At 37.2% G+C, this 16,389-nt stretch overlaps 1 protein-coding gene and 1 non-coding gene across 2 annotated transcripts; one reads left to right on the forward strand and one right to left on the reverse strand.

Moving 5' to 3' along the window:
- Positions 1-268: 268 nt before the first annotated feature.
- LOC148579110 (protein FAR1-RELATED SEQUENCE 4-like) lies at positions 269-2,440 on the forward strand. Its single transcript, XM_088488623.1, has 3 exons — positions 269-899; positions 1,129-1,320; positions 2,256-2,440. The coding sequence occupies exons 1-3, from the start codon at positions 269-271 to the stop codon at positions 2,438-2,440; spliced, it is 1,008 nt and encodes a 335-aa protein (XP_088344749.1).
- A 7,366-nt stretch (positions 2,441-9,806) lies between these two features.
- LOC148579111 (small nucleolar RNA R71) lies at positions 9,807-9,910 on the reverse strand. The gene has a single exon (XR_015898432.1). It is a non-coding gene; the product is annotated as a small nucleolar RNA R71 (small nucleolar RNA).
- Between the last annotated feature and the right edge of the window lie 6,479 nt (positions 9,911-16,389).

A 16,389-nucleotide genomic window follows, 5' to 3' on the forward strand; every position in this document is an offset into this window, starting at 1 on the left:
TGTAACATGGGAAAGTTTGGGTGTATTTACAGGTTCTGACTTTTCAATTGACTGAGGGTGAATTGTTTTATTGTTTTAATTGAATTGTTTTAGTTTCTGTTTGATGATGAGTCATGAATCTGATTTTTGTTATTTTTTATGATGGTTTTATAGTTGTATTTGCATTCTATAGTTTATGCTTATTTTAATATGGTGTATTGTGGACTATTTTGGGTGTATTTTATAGTTCCTCTGTGATGTTGATGAGCAGTTTATTCCCAAGATTAGGATGACTTTTAACACCTTTGAAGATGCTGCAAAATTCTACAAGGATTATTCGAAAGCTGCAGGTTTTTCTACAAGAGTTCGAAGCACAAATAAGAAGAGAAATGAAATTAAGAACCAATTGATTACATGTAGCAGAAAGGGGAAATGGAAATCGAAAATATCTCCGACGGAGAAGACAAATTCCTTAGCAGGATTAAATTGTCCCGCAAGAATTTATATATACATATTGAAGGACATCGGTGTTTGGATCATTTCCAAGGTTGTGTTGCATCATTCACATCCTTGCTGTGCAAATCAAGTAGAGATGTTTAAACAGCACAGAGAACTAGGCATGTATGTGCGTCGTACAATAGAGAATAACGAGGAAGCCAGAATCATACCAAGCAAAAGTTACCAATCATTTGTGGCAGCAGTCAGGGGTCACCGCGAGTTAAATTTTATCAAAAAAGACGTAAGAAATTACATCACGAGAGAAGTGCGGAATGTTTCGGAACTAGATGATGCAAAAGAATTCGGAAAATACTTATTAAGAATGATAGAGAAGAATCATAATTTCTTTTTTGAGCTCGAACTCGAGGACGATCAGTCGATTAAGCTTGCTTTTTGGGCAGACGCAAGGAGAAGGGCCACCTGTGAGTATTTCGGAGATGTTATTTCATTCGACATCACCTACAATACAAACAGGTAATATGCTGTTCTGGTTTATGATGTTGAATTAATGTTATTTTATAAATCTGCAGCAGAGGTGTACATTGGATGTTTTTGGGTTTAGAGAGTTATTATTTGGGTGTATTTAACGACTTTATTTCTGTTTTCTCGTAATCTGTTTCAGGTATAATTTGGTTTTTGGTTCTTTTGTAGGGGTGAATGACCACGGTCAGTCAACACTTCTGGGATACGCTTTGATAAAAAATGAGGATATTCAATCATTCAAATGGTTATTTGATTGTTGGCTTCGTTTCATGGGAGGAAATCCTCCAAAAGGGATTCTCAGCGATCAATGCACATCGATGCAAAGGGATATTGAGGCTTGTATGCCCACAACAATTCACCGTTGGTGTATTTGGCACATCATGAAAAAGATTCCAAGCAAATTAAACGGCTACAAGAGACACCTAGAAATCGAACAAGATATGAGCCATGTTGTTTAGAACTCTCATACCAAAGAATTATTTGATAGAAATTAGAATGATTTTCTGATGAAGTATGGTCTTGTGGACAACAAGTGGCTTTCAGGTAATGTTTTTTAAAATCTACAGCAGAGGTGTAAATTGCATGTTTTTGGGTGTATTATAGTTCTGATTTAGGTGTTTTCTGCAGAACTTTACGAAGGCCGTCATATATGAATTTCAGTTTATCTCGATCACCACTTCTGGGCCGAGATGAGAAGCACACAAAGGAGTGAAAGCATGCATGATTTTTTTAACAAATTTATTACGTGAAATAACTCACTTATCCAATTTGTTAAACAATACCATAATTACCTCGAAAGTAGGGAGCAAAGAGAGAGAGAATCAGATGTTACAGATTTTCACACCGTCATACCATGTGCAACAAAATTCTCAGTAGAAGCTCAGTTTCAACACGTGTATACTCACTAGAAGTTCAGGGAAGTTCAAGCACAATTCAGAGGGGAGGTGAATTGCATCACAAGATTAAAGAACTCCGCTCTAGGCTATTCAGTATACAAAATTGTAGAACAAGTTTCCAACTCAATATTTAACAAGTTTTCCGTTACATATGATACTGTAGCAGCCCAAGTGAAATGTCAGTGAGAGGGATATTGTGATGTCACGCCCTAAGCGTGTTAAGCTTTGAACGAGTAAAAAAAGTATCACTGAGATACATATTAGAACAATGGAGCAAGAACGTAAAGAGGAGACACACACACATCAAGAGCAGCCATGACGAGCCACCGTTGGAGCCAAGATGCAAGAGGTTTGACGAATTGGTGTTTTGTTCGCAAAATATATGCGAATTTACATTAGAATTCGAGGAGCTCACTGTGATTCTGCACCACGCCTACGATAACGTCGTGGTGGAGATGCAAGAACTGAAAGCCAAAAGCAAGGGCACATGTTCGTTATCTCACGAAGATGCTAACTTGGAATCCATTAACGAGCTTCAAAGCCCTCCACAGATGAGAATAAGGGGACGTCCCAAAATAGACTAGGTTCAGAGTTGGACAAACAGATTGTAAATGCCTCAAAGAAAAAGAAAACGAAAGCTCTAAGTGAGGTAAAAGTGATGTTCTTTAAATAGAGGGTAATTGAGTTTATTTTTGTTAATAGTTTTGCTAGTATGTGAGTTTATTTTTTCCAGTTGAACCATTTTAATGGTGTATCAGTGGTGCAACTAAATTCCAGCCAATATCATGGACATGTTATGAATTATCAGTTCAGAGACCCAGTAGCACATGATAGATTTTTTGGTGTAGAGTGCCAGTATTTTGGTGTACGACCGATAAATTTTTTGGATGTATTTATGCATTCTCTTATTTTTGACATTTTTCTTTTTTTTTAATATTTTTTTGAGATGCTGTTGTTTGTGTTAAAAATTAGTGTATTGAACTATCTGAAGGGATTTGTTTATTTTAAATTTACAATACATATACAATTCAATTCCTAAGGAGGGTAACAATTCAAAATTCTTAATTCTCATAAATCCTGGATAGATTTTCCATGGAAATATGTAAGCACGCAATTTGGGTGTATTCCGGTTATTTTTTGGTGCATTATAAAAGTAATTCGGCGTATTAGTATGTTTGGTCTTGTTTTTCTTGATTTTTTTGAACCTGTAATTGACAGCTTTTGAATACAGCAGAGACAGCTTTGACAAACAAAATTTATGCAAACAAACTTTATACTAAGATTGGATTAATATTCATAAATTATACAAAAAGTGTTCAAACTATTCACATACTACACAACATTCACACTAATCAGTGTCAAAATCATCTGAATCTATTTGACAATATGAACTCAACAAAATTGCAGATGGTTTGGACAATCTTATTGCTTCACTTTCTGAAATGGCTGTATCTCTGTCTCGATTTATCTCATCAAATAGAATCTGCGAAGCATATTCAACCTTGAAGTGGTCCACCTCTGCCTACAGTTTAAAGAAATTTCTTTTATTGAACTCTGTTAATTTAGTAAATTAATATAGAGTTATATATTTTTAAATACAATTACCTGTGTCCAATTGTCCCAGTCATATCTCCCTTTTTTAATGTTTTCTGGCTCGATTATCTCAAGCCATGTCATTACATAAATGACACAATCAAAGCTGAAAACAAAAAATAAATTAGCACAATAAAATTGGACAGTAAGAGAAAACACAAATTTTTTAGAGAGAAATATTTATACCTCGTTTTCTGGCCAGAAATGTTGATATACGGTGGTTGAATTTTATCATCATCTTTTTTGAGAGGTTGTCCACCCGCATATACCCTCATTCTAAAAACTACATACCCCTAAAAACCAAAAACAAAGCAAAATATAAGACTACATTTAAAATCTGTTTACACCTAAAAGATCCCATAGTACACCTTATTTTAAACAGCATCACACCCAAATATTATAATGCTAACAACAATGTTATACCCAGAATTTTTTTAGAGAAAATAAAATCAACTTACAACAAATGTATTAAGCTTCATTCTGGATGAGGCGAGACACTTCTTGTTATAGGGGTCAAGAATACAAAATTTTTTCTTTCTGACATCAGCCATCCGTATCCATCAATGATCTGCGTAGCAAACAGGTACAAATATCTGAAGTTTGGCCAAATTGCACAGTATTTTAGTTTAATTGGCACATAACGAAAGAATTGTGATAAGAAGCTTTTGAAATGAAAACTTACGAACGGATGGGATGCCAATTTTTTCAAGTCCAAGAAAGGGATGAACATTTTATAGTCTTGAATGTCAAATGACTTTTGTGATTTTGTATGTAAGAACTTACCGCCGGCATGGTTCCTAATAGCCATATTCTGTAGAATTTGTATAACACCCAAAGAAATAGTTACTACACCCAATACATTACATAAATACACACAAAATTGAGTTCAATACACCTTACCACAATACTAAGGAGGAGACAGTAAATTTGTTCTTTAAATCTTTTAATTTTTTGTTTGTTCAGAATCAGATACATAGCAGTCACAATCTAAAAAAACAAAAAATCCAATTTAATTACATCAACAATGTAGTCACCGCTCATAATAAAATCATTAATCTTATTCTAGTATTACCCCAGCTTCAATATGTGAACGAGCTTTTAGAGACGCGTAGTGAATTTTAGACAATTGCATTGGTTGTTCGGCATTGAGGATGCATACTGGTTCCTACTCATTAGTGCTTTCATCCTCATATGTCTTTACATGTGTTGCCCAGAGGTAGCACTTTTTTTCAGGTCGTTTGACAATTCCGTCCTTGTCGCAGGAGTTTCAAACTTTTCAAAAAAATGGTTGTCAGGCTGCACCTTTTGGAGCGGGGGAGTTCTATCCTCTACAAATTTTAAGGCTGTCGCAACCCCTGTGTTTGCAACTTACTTTGCCAGTTCCTCTAAATTTTCAACCTGAATCGGGCTCTCTTGACTCTTTCCCTTTTCAGATCCCGCCCGTCCCTCCTGAGTCAGAGTTTCTTCCTGACTCGAATAAGTAAAGCTAAGGATGAATGATGGCACCAGAAATTCTTTCCATACAAAGGATGTTGCCTTGGTGATCATCATCAATGCAACAATGGCTTGAGGGAGTGGTTGACTACATGGTAAGATATAAAATAGTATAAGAATAAGAATTACAAATGATATCAAAAGAGAGTTATATTGTGGACAACTTACATTTTAGAAGGAGCTGCTGCCACTGCAAGTGTGCCATCATCAGGTTGATGGGGTTGTGGAGTGCTGCACAGTTAAAGAAAAGTTTTAAATAAGAAAAAAAACAAATTCCACCTTAATTCGGCAGAGATACACCCAAATAAGTACCAAATATACCTATATATAAAAGACATGTAACCAAATATTATCCCTTACCCCTTAATTGTTTCTTCACTAATTTTTTTGCTCGGAGACTTTGGAGGGGTTGGTTCAGTCTCCACAGGGCTTGGTGCTCTCGTCTCCGATGGAGGCATACATACTTGAAGCGGAACTCTAACCAAGAAAAAATTAAAAAGTTAACAAACTCTCTTAAAATAGAACATTAGAAGGTTAAAATTTAGTTGTAAAACTCACGTCTCAAGAGGTTCAGATTGGGAATGTGTGTCCTTCCGAACAACGATGTATATGATACAATCATAAAATTTTGTATCAGGGGATTCAAAATTTATGGTTTGAAAGTTAAAAAAATCCATCTATGATCTCAAATAAGCTTTCTGTCAATGGTATCTGATGAGCGGATAATTTATACCTTTTTTGGCATTATTTTTACATAATTTTTAGCATGATTTAATTACTTTTTAGTATATTTTTATTAGTTTTTATTCAAAAATCATATTTCTAGACTTTACTATGAGTTTGTATGTTTTTCTGTGATTTCAGGTATTTTCTGGCTGAAATTGAGGAACCTGAGCAAAAATCTGATTCAGAGGCTGAAAAAGGACTACAGATGCTGTTGGATTCAGACCTCCTTGCATTCGAAGTGGATTTTCTGGAGCTACAGAAACCCAATTAGCACGCTCTCAATTGCGTTGGAAAGTAGACATCCTGAGCTTTCCAAAAATATATAATAATCCATACTTTTCCGAGATTTGATGGCCCAAACTGGCGTTCAAAGTTAGCCTAAAATATTTTGGCGTAAAACGCCCAAACTGGCACTAGAATTGGAGTTAAACGCCCAAACTGGCACCAAAGCTGGCGTTTAACTCCAGGAATAGCCTAAGCACGAAAAAGTTTCAATGCTCAGCCCAAGCACACACGAAGTGGGCCCCGGAAGTGGATTTCTGCACTATCTGCACTTAGTTACTCATTTTCTGTAAACCCTAGTTACTAGTTTAGTATAAAAACTACTTTTAGAGATTTATTTTATATCACCTTTTTAACTTTGATCTTTTTGACGGATCTATCTTTGGACGTTTAGTCCTTAGACCTTTGGATTGGAGGCTGGCCTCACGGCCATGCCTAGACCTTTTTCACTTATGTATTTTCTACGGTGGAGTTTCTACACCCCATAGATTAAGGTGTGGAGCTCTGCTGTTCTTCATGAATTAATGCAAGTACTATTGTTTTTCCTTCAATTCATGCCTACTTATTCTCCAAGATATACTCTCGTTCTTAATTCAGTTAAGTCAGAATGAAGGGGTGACCCGTGACAATCATCCAAATCTTCGTTACTCGCTTAGCCAAGATCGCGTGCCTGACAATCACAAAGCGATCTACATGATGTTCAACGTAGTCATTGGACGACAGCTGGAGTATACTCTCTTGGATATCTAATACACGGACCGAGTTCGTGAGATTAGTATCTTCGTGGTATAAGCTAGAACCATTGGCAGCATTCCTGAGATCCGGAAAGTCTAAACCTTGTCTGTGGTATTCCGAGTAGGATCTGGGAAGGGATTACTGTAAAGAGCTTCAAACCTGCGAATGTGGGGCGCAAGTGACAATGTGCAAAAGGACAATGGTCCTATTCCGACGCTAGCGGGAACCGACAGATGATTAGCCATGCGGTGACAGCGCATATGGATTTATTTTCATCCGAGAGGATCATACAGCTTGCCATGGAAGGAGGTAGCGCATGGTTGGAAGAAGGCAGTAGGAAAGCAGAAGTTCAGAAGCAACAAAGCATCTCCATACGCTTATATGAAATTTCCACCAATGAATTACATAAGTATCTCTATCTTATTTCCTGTTTTATTTATATTTTAATTATCAAAACCTTACAACCATTTGAATCCGCTTGACTGAGACTTACAAGGATGACCATAGCTTGCTTCAAGCCGACAATCTCTGTGGAATCGACCCTTACTCACATAAGGTATTACTTGGACGACCCTGTGCACTTGCTGGTCAGTTACGCAGAGTTGTGAAGAAGTGTTGAGATTACGTTACGCGCACCAAGTTTTTTGCGCCGTTGTTGGGGAACAAACAATTCACGTACCAAGTTTTTGGCGCCGTTGCCGGGGATTGTTCGAGTTTGAACAACTGACGGTTCATCTTGTTGCTCAGATTAGGTCATTTTATTTTATTTTTAAGCTTTTTATTTTCGAAAAAAATTCAAAAAAAAAATTTCGTTCTTCAGAATTTTTAAGAATGAATTCTAGAGTTTCATCATGATATGTTGAAGCCTGGCTGGCTGTTAAGCCATGTCTAATCTTTTGGACTGAGGTTTCCACTTATCTTTACAAGAGCTTCTTTGGATTTCTCATCAATTTAGCTGTTGTATGTAATGCTCTGCTGAAGCTTGGCTGGCCATTGGCCATGTCTAAATTTTTGGACCGAAGCGTTCACATAAAGCTTGGCTGGCTATCTAGCCATGTCTAAATTTTTGGACCGAAGCTTTAGACTAACATCGCATGATTCCTGGAATTCTTATTAAAAATTTTGAAATCCTTATTTTTCTTTTTCCAAATAATTTTCGTAAAATACAAAAAAAATAATAAAATCATAAAACAAAAAAAAATTGTGTTTCTTGTTTGACTTTTGTGTCAAATTTTAAGTTTGGTGTCAATTGCATATTTTGATTTTTCTTTAAATTCTCGAAGAACATATGCATTGGGTTTCTTCATTGATCTTCAAATTGTTCTTGATGATTTTCCTTGTTTGATCTTTGCATTTTCTTATTTTATGTCTTTTCTTGTTTTTCATACGCATTTTAGAATTATTAGTGTCTAAAGTTTAAAAATTTTTAAGTTTGGTGTCTTGCATATTTTTCCTCTCTTAAAAATTTTCAAAAATATGTTCTTGATGTTCATCAGGATCTTCAAAGTGTTCTTGGTGTTCATCTTGACATTCAAAGTGTTCTTGCATGCATTACTTGCTTTGATCTTAATTTCTTGTGTTTTGTTTCATTTTTGTATTTTTCTCTCTCCTTATTAAAAATTCAAAAATCAAAAAAATATCTTTTCCTTTAATTCCTCATAAATTTTGAAATTTTGAATTGATTTAGTCAAAGAATTTTAAAATCAAGTTGTTTCTTGTTAGTCAAGTCAGAATTTCAAATTAAAAACTTTATCTTTTTCAAATCTTTTTCAAAAATCAAATCTTTTTCATTTTTTCTTAATATTTTCGAAAACTTTAAAAATTTGATTTTCAAAATCTTTTTCTTACTTTTATTTCATAATTAATGCTAACAATTAATATTTTGATTCAAAAATTTTCAAATTATTACTTGCCTATTAAGAAAGGATCAATCTTTAAATTCTAGAATCATATCTTTTAGTTTCTTGTTAGTCAAGTAATCACCTTTAATTTCAAAAATCAAATCTTTATAATTTCCTTTTCAAATCTTTTTCAAAATAAATTTCAATCATATCTTTTTCAAAATCAATTTTCAAAATCTTTTCTAACTTCTTATCTTTTCAAAATTGATTTTCAAATCTTTTTCAATTAACTACTTGACTTTTTGTTTGATTTTAAAAGTTTTCTATTTCAATCTTATCTTTTTCAAAACCACCTAACTACTTTTCTCTCTCCAATTTTCGAAAATCACTAACCATTTTTTCAAAAATCTTTTTAATTAATTAATTTATTTAGTTTTCAAATTTTATTTTATTTCTTTTCATATTTTCGAATACTAACCAATAATTAAAATAAAAACAAAAATATTTTTTTATTTTAATTTAAAATTTGAATTCTCTCTCTCTCATCTCTTTCTATTTATTTATTTATTTACTAACACTTCTCTTCTTCTTATAATTCGAACCCTCTCTCCCTCTCTGTGTTCGAATTCTTCATCTTCTCTCTTCTTCATTCTACTCTTCTATTTTTTTACTCACATAAAGGAATCTCTATACTGTGACATAGAGGATTCCTATTATTTTCTGTTCTCTTCTTTTTCATATGAGCAGGAGCAAGGATAAGAACATTCTTGTTGAAGCTGATCTGGAACCTGAAAGGACTCTAAAGAGGAAGCTAAGAGAAGCAAAGGCACAACACTCTGGAGAGGACCTGACAAAATCTTTCAAAAAAGAAGAAGAGATGGTCGAACCCAACAACAATGGTAGAGATGCAAGGAAGATGCTTGGTGACTTTATTGCACCCTCTTCTGACTTCTGTGGAAGGAGCATCTCAATTCCTGCAATTGGAGCAAACAACTTTGAGCTTAAACCTCAATTAGTTTCTCTAATGCAGCAGAATTGCAAGTTTCATGGACTTCCATTGGAAGATCCTCATCAGTTCTTAGCTGAATTCTTGTAAATCTGTGACACTGTTAAGACCAATGGGGTTAATCCTAAGGTCTACATACTTATGTTTTTTCCCTTTGCTGTAAGAGACAGAGCTAGGACATGGTTGGACTCACAACCTAAAGATAGCCTGAACTCTTGGGAAAAGCTGGTCAATGCTTTCTTGGCCAAATTCTTTCCACCTCAAAAGTTGAGCAAGCTTAGAGTGGAAGTCCAAACCTTCAGACAGAAGGAAGGTGAATCCCTCTATGAAGCTTGGGAAAGATACAAGCAATTGATCAGAAGGTGTCCTTCTGACATGTTTTCAGAATGGAGCATCATATGTATATTCTATGCTGGTCTGTCTGAATTGTCCAAGATGTCATTGGACCACTCTACTGGATGATCTCTTCATCTGAAGAAGATGCCTGCAGAAGCCCAGAAACTCATTAAAATGGTTGCAAATAACCAGTTCATGTACACTTCTGAAAGAAATCCTGTGAATAATGGGACAATTCAGAAGAAAGGAGTTCTTGAGGTTGATACTCTGAATGCCATATTGGCTCAGAACAAAATATTGACTTAGCAAGTCAATATGATTTCTCAGAGTTTGATTGAAATGAAAGTTGCATCAGGCAGTACTAAAGAAGCCTCCCCTAAAGGAGAAGCTTATGACCCTGAGAATCCTGCAATGGAAGTGGTGAATTACATGGGAGAATCCTATGGAAACACCTATAATCCTTCATGGAGGAATCATCCAAATTTCTCCTGGAAGGATCAAGAGAAGACCAACCAAGGCTTCACTAATAATGGTGGGAGAACACGGTTTGGCAATAGCAAACCTTTCCCATCATCTTCTCAGCAACAGACAGAGAATTCTAAGCAGAGCCACTCTGACTTAGCAACTGTAGTCTCTGATCTATCTAAGACCACTCTCAGTTTCATGACTGAAGCAAGGTCCTCCATTAGAAATTTGGAGGCACAAGTGGGCCAGCTGAGTAAGAAAATTACTGAACTCCCTCCCAGTACTCTCCCAAGCAATACAGAAGAGAATCCAAAAAGAGAGTGTAAGGCCATAAACACGTCCCACATGGCCGAACCTGTAGAGGAGGGAAAGGCAGTGATTTCCAGTGAGGAAGACCTCAATGGACGTCCACTGGCCTCCAAGGAGTTCCCTAATGAGGAACCAAAGGAATCTGAGGCTCATATAGAGACCATAGAGATTTCACTGAACTTACTGTTGCCATTCATGAGCTCTGATGAGTATTCTTCCTCTGAAGAGGATGAAGATATTGCTGAAGAGCAAGTTGCTCAATATCTAGGAGCAATCATGAAGCTGAATGCCAAGTTATTTGGTAATGAAATTTGGGAGGATGAACCTCCATTGCTCATTAAGGAACTGAATACCTTGGATCAACAGAAATTACCTCAGAAGAAACCGGATCCCGAAAAATTCTTAATACCCTGTATCATAGGCACCATAACCTTTAAGAAGACTCTGTGTGACCTTGGGTCAAGTATAATCCTCATGCCACTCTCTGTAATGGAGAAACTAGGGATCTTTGAGGTACAAGCTGCAAGAATCTCAATAGAGATGGCAGACAATTCAAGGAAACAGGCTTATGGACTTGTAGAGCATATCTTAGTGAAGGTTGAAGACTTTTACATCCCTGCTAATTTCGTAATCCTAGACACTGGGAAGGATGAAGATGAATCCATCATCTTTGGAAGACCCTTCCTAGCCACAGCAAGAGCTGTGATTGATGTGGACAGAGGAGAGTTAGTCCTTCAATTGAATGAGGACTACCTTATGTTTAAGGCTCAAGGATCTTCTTCTGTAACTATGGAGAGGAAGCATGAAAAGCTTCTCTCAACACAAAGTCAAATAGAGCTCCCACACTCAACTTCTAAGTTTGGTGTTGGGAGGCCAACATCAAGCTCTGAGTCTTTGTGAAGCTCTCTAAGAGCTTCACTGTTAAGCTATTGACATTAAAGAAGCGCTTGTTGGGAGGTAACTCAATGTTATTTAATTATATTTATTTTATTTTTCATTGTTATTTTATGTTTTCTTAGGTTGATGATCATGTGAAGTCATAAAAACAACTGAAAAATAAAAAATAAAATGAAAAACAGCATGAAAAATAGCACACCCTGGAGGACAGGCTTATTGGCATTTGAACGCCAGTAAGGATAGCAGAATGGGCGTTTAACGCCCAGCCTAGCAGCATTTTGGGCGTTAAACCCCAGAATGGGCAGCACTCTGGGCGTTTAATGCCAGAAAAGGCTGTCTGGCATCTGGCTGGCATTAAACGCCAGAAATGGGCATCTGACTGGCGTTTAACGCCAAAAATGGGCAGCAGAGTGGCGTTTAACGCCAGGAAAGGTAACAGAGCTGGCATTTACAGAATGGGCGTTTGAATGCCAGAATGGTGCAGAGACTCGAATTTCTTGACACCTCAGGATCTGTGGACCCCACAGGATCCCCACCTACCCCACTTCTCCTTCTCTCCTCTCACACATTTCCATAACACTCTTCCCCAAACACCATTGACCAATCCCATCAAAACCTCTTTCCCACAATCTCTTCACCACTCACATCCATCCATCATTAAACCCCACATATCTCACCATTCAAATTCAAACCATTTCCCTCCCAAACCCAACCCCTCATACACGACTACCCTCTCTCTCTTACCCTATATATACACCTCCTCACTACCTCAACTTTCACACATCACAAACACTTCTCTCCCTCTTGGCCGAACCACTCACCTCCCTCCATCTCCTCCATTTCTTCTTCTTCTCCTCTTTTCTTTCTTCTTTTGCTCGAGGACGAGCAAATTTTCTAAGTTTGGTGTGGGAAAAGCTAAATTTTTTTATTTTTCCATAACCACTAATGGCACCTAAGGCCGGAGAAACCTCTAGAAAGAGGAAAGGGAAGGCAATTTCTTCCACCTCCAAGTCATGGGAGATGGAGAGATTCATCTCAAAGGTCCATCAAAACCATTTCTATGAAGTTGTGGCTAAGAAAAAGGTGATCCCCAAGGTCCCCTTTAAGCTCAAAAAGAGTGAATATCCAGAGATACGACATGAAGTTCGAAGAAGAGGTTGGAAAATCTTCACCAATCCCATTCAACAAGTCGGGATCTTAATGGTTCAAGAGTTCTATGCCAATGCATGGATCACTAAGAACCATGACCAAAGTGTGAGCCCGAACCCAAAGAATTGGCTCACAATGGTTCGGGGAAAATACTTGGATTTTAGTCCAGAAAATGTGAGGTTAGCATTCAACTTGCCAATGATGCAAGGAGATCCTCACCCTTTCACTAGAAGGGTCAACTTTGATCAAAGGTTGGACCAAGTTCTTAGGGACATTTGTGTGGAAGGCGCTCAATGGAAGAGAGATTCAAGAGGCAAGCCGGTTCAACTAAGAAGGCTTGACCTCAAACCCGTGGCTAGGGGATGGTTGGAGTTGATGAGCGGATAATTTATACGCTTTTTGGCATTGTTTTTAGTATAATTTAATTAGTTTTTATTATATTTTTATTAGTTTTATTTAAAAATTACTCTTCTGGACTTTACTATGAGTTTGTGTGTTTTTCTGTGATTTCAGGTATTTTCTGGCTAAAATTGAGGGACCTGAGCAAAAATTTGATTCAGAGGCTGAAAAAGGACTGCAGATGTTGTTGGATTCTGACCTCCCTGCACTCAAAGTGGATTTTCTGGAGCTACAGAAGCCCAATTGGCGCACTCTTAATTGCGTTGGAAAGTAAACATCTTGGGCTTTTTAGCAATATATAATAGTTCATACTTTGCTCGAGATTTGATGGCCCAAACAGGCGTTCCAAGTCAGCTCAAAAATTCTGGCGTTTAACTCCAAAACTGGCACAAAAGCTGGAGTTAAACGCCCAAACTGGCACAAAAGTTGGCGTTTAACTCCAAGAAAAGTCTCTACTCATGAAAGCTTCAATGCTCAGCCCAAGCACACACCAAGTGGGCCCGGAAGAAGATTTCTGCATTAATTACTGATTTCTGTAACCCTAGGCTACTAGTTCTCTATAAATAGGACCTTTTGCTATTGTATTTTCACACAATCTTTGATAAGTCTTATGCTATCTTAGACACGTTTGGGGCTGGCCTCACGGCCATGCCTGGACCTTGTTCTTATGTATTCTCAACGGTGGAGTTTCTACACACCATAGATTAAGGTGTGGAGCTCTGCTGTTCCTCATGAATTAATGCAATTACTACTGTTTTTCTATTCAATTCACGCCTACTTCTTCTCTAAGATATCACTTGTTCTTCAACTTGATGAATGTGATGATCCATGACACTCATCATCATTCTCACCTATGAACGTGTGCCTGACAACCACCTCCGTTCTACCTTCGATTGAGTGTGTATCTCTTGGGTTTCTAATCTAAGATTGGAACCTTCGTGGTATAGGCTAGAATTAATGGCAGCCATTCCTGAGATCCGGAAAGTCTAAACCTTGTCTGTGGTATTTCAAGTATGATCTGGGAAGGGATGACTGTGACGAGCTTCAAACTCGCGATTGTGGGGCATGTGACAGACGCAAAAGGATCAATGGATCCTATACCGACATGATCGAGAACCGACAGCTGATTAGCCGATGTTGTGACAGAGCATCAGGACCATTTTCACTGAGAGGACGGGAAGTAGCCATTGACAATGGTGATGCCCAACATAAAGCTTGTCATGGAAAGGAGTATGAATGATTGGAAGAAGGCAATAGGAAAGAAGAGGTTCAAGGGGAACAAAGCATCTTTATACGCTTATCTGAAATCCACCAATGAATTACATAAGTATCTCTATCTTTATTTTATGTTTATTTTCATCACCTTAAACTCCATAACCATTTGAATCCGCCTGACTGAGATTTACAAGATGACCATAGCTTGCTTCAAGCCGACAGTCTTCGTGGGATCGACCCTTACTCACGTAAGGTTTATTACTTGGATGACCCAGTGCACTTGCTGGTTAGTTGTGCGGAATTGTGACAAAGTTTGATTCACGTTTGAGAGCTCCAAGTCCTTTGGCGCCATTGTTGATGATCACAATTTCATGCACCAGGAGTTCATCCAACGCTCTATCATTCCTACTAGCAACCGGTCTGAAGTTACAATAGACCGGGCCATCATGATCCATAGCATAATGAATGGAGAGGAAGTAGAAGTTCATGAGATCATATCCCTAGAACTCTACAAGGTGGCGGACAAATCTTTCACTTTGGCAAGGTTAGCCTTCCCTCATCTCATTTGTCACTTATGCAATTCAGTCGGAATTGCCATAGAGGGAGATATCCTCATTGAAGAGGATAAGCCCATCACTAAGAAAAGGATGGAGCAAACAAGAGAGCCCACTCATGGACCTCAACAAGAGCATGAGGAAGTTCCTCACCATGAAATCCCTGAGATGCCTCAAGGGATGCATTTTCCTCCACAAAACTATTGGGAGCAAATCAACATCTCCTTAGGAGAATTAAGTTTCAACATGGGACAACTAAGGATGGAGCACCAAGAGCATTCCATCCTCCTCCATGAAATTAGAGAACACCAAAGAGCCATGAGGGAGGAACAACAAAGGCAAGGAAGAGACATAGAGGAGCTCAAGCACTCCATAAGATCTTCAAGAGGAAGAACTAGCCGCCATCACTAAGGTGGACCCATTCTTTAATTTCCTTGTTCTTTATTTTTTGTTTTTGTTTCCTATGTCTTATGTTTTATTTATGTTTGTGTCTTTATTACATGATCATTAGTGTCTAGTGTCTATGTCTTAAAGCTATGAATGTCCTATGAATCCTTCACCTTTCTTAAATGAAAAATGTTTTCTGAAAAAGAAAAAGAAGTACATGAATTTCGAATTACATCTTGAAAATAATCTAATTATTTTGATGTGGTGGCAATACCTTTTGTCTTCTGAATGAATGCTTGAACAGTGCATTTTTTGATATTGTTGTTTATGAATGTTAAAATTGTTGGCTCTTGAAAGAATAATGAAAAAGGAGAAATGTTATTGATAATCTAAAAAATTATAAAAATGATTCTTGAAGCAAGAAAAAGCAGTGAAAAACAAAGGCTTGCGAAAAAAAAGAAGAAAAAAATTGGCAAAAAAAAGAGGAAGAAAAAGAAAGAGAAAAAGAAAAAGCAAGCAGAAAAAGCCAATAGCCCTTTAAACCAAAAGGCAAGGGTAAAAAGGATCCAAGGCTTTGAGCATTAATGGATAGGAGGGTCCAAAGGAATAAAATCCTGGCTTAAGCGGCTAAACCAAGTTGTCCCTAACCATGTGCTTGTGGCGTGAATGTGTCAAGTGAAAAGCTTGAGACTGAGCGGTTAAAGTCGTGGTCCAAAGAAAAAAGATTGTGCTTAAGAGCTCTGGACACCTCTAATTGGGGACTCTAGCAAAGTTGAGTCACAATCTGAAAAGGCTCACCCAATTATGTGTCTGTGGCATTTATGTATCTGGTGGTAATACTGGAAAACAAAATGCTTAGGGTCATGGCCAAGACTCATAAAGTAGCTGTGTTCAAGAATCAACATACTGAACTAGGAGAATCAATAACACTATCTGAATTCTGAATTCCTATAGATTTCAATCATTCTGAACTTCAAAGTATAAAGTGAGATGCCAAAACTGTTCAGAAGCAAAAAGGCTACAAGCCCCGCTCATCTAATTGGAAATGAGCTTCATTGATATTTGGAATTCATTGTATATTCTTTTCTTTTTATCCTATTTTGTTTTTAGTTGCTTGGGGACAAGCAACAATTTAAGTTTGGTGT

This window comes from Arachis ipaensis, chromosome B10, assembly GCF_059453495.1.
Source record: "Arachis ipaensis isolate K30076 ecotype BB chromosome B10, ASM5945349v1, whole genome shotgun sequence".
In the NCBI taxonomy this organism is placed as follows: Eukaryota; Viridiplantae; Streptophyta; class Magnoliopsida; order Fabales; family Fabaceae; genus Arachis; species Arachis ipaensis.

What these genes read in the sequence shown, in the direction of transcription:
- LOC148579110 (XM_088488623.1), top strand. Translation starts at nt 269, where the DNA reads ATGACTTTTAACACCTTTGAAGATGCTGCAAAATTCTACAAGGATTAT. An exon ending in CGCAAGGAGAAGGGCCACCT is followed by an intron (nt 900 to 1,128) that starts GTGAGTATTTCG and finishes GTTCTTTTGTAG; the next exon opens with GGGTGAATGACCACGGTCAG. An exon ending in TATGCCCACAACAATTCACC is followed by an intron (nt 1,321 to 2,255) that starts GTTGGTGTATTT and finishes AATTTACATTAG; the next exon opens with AATTCGAGGAGCTCACTGTG.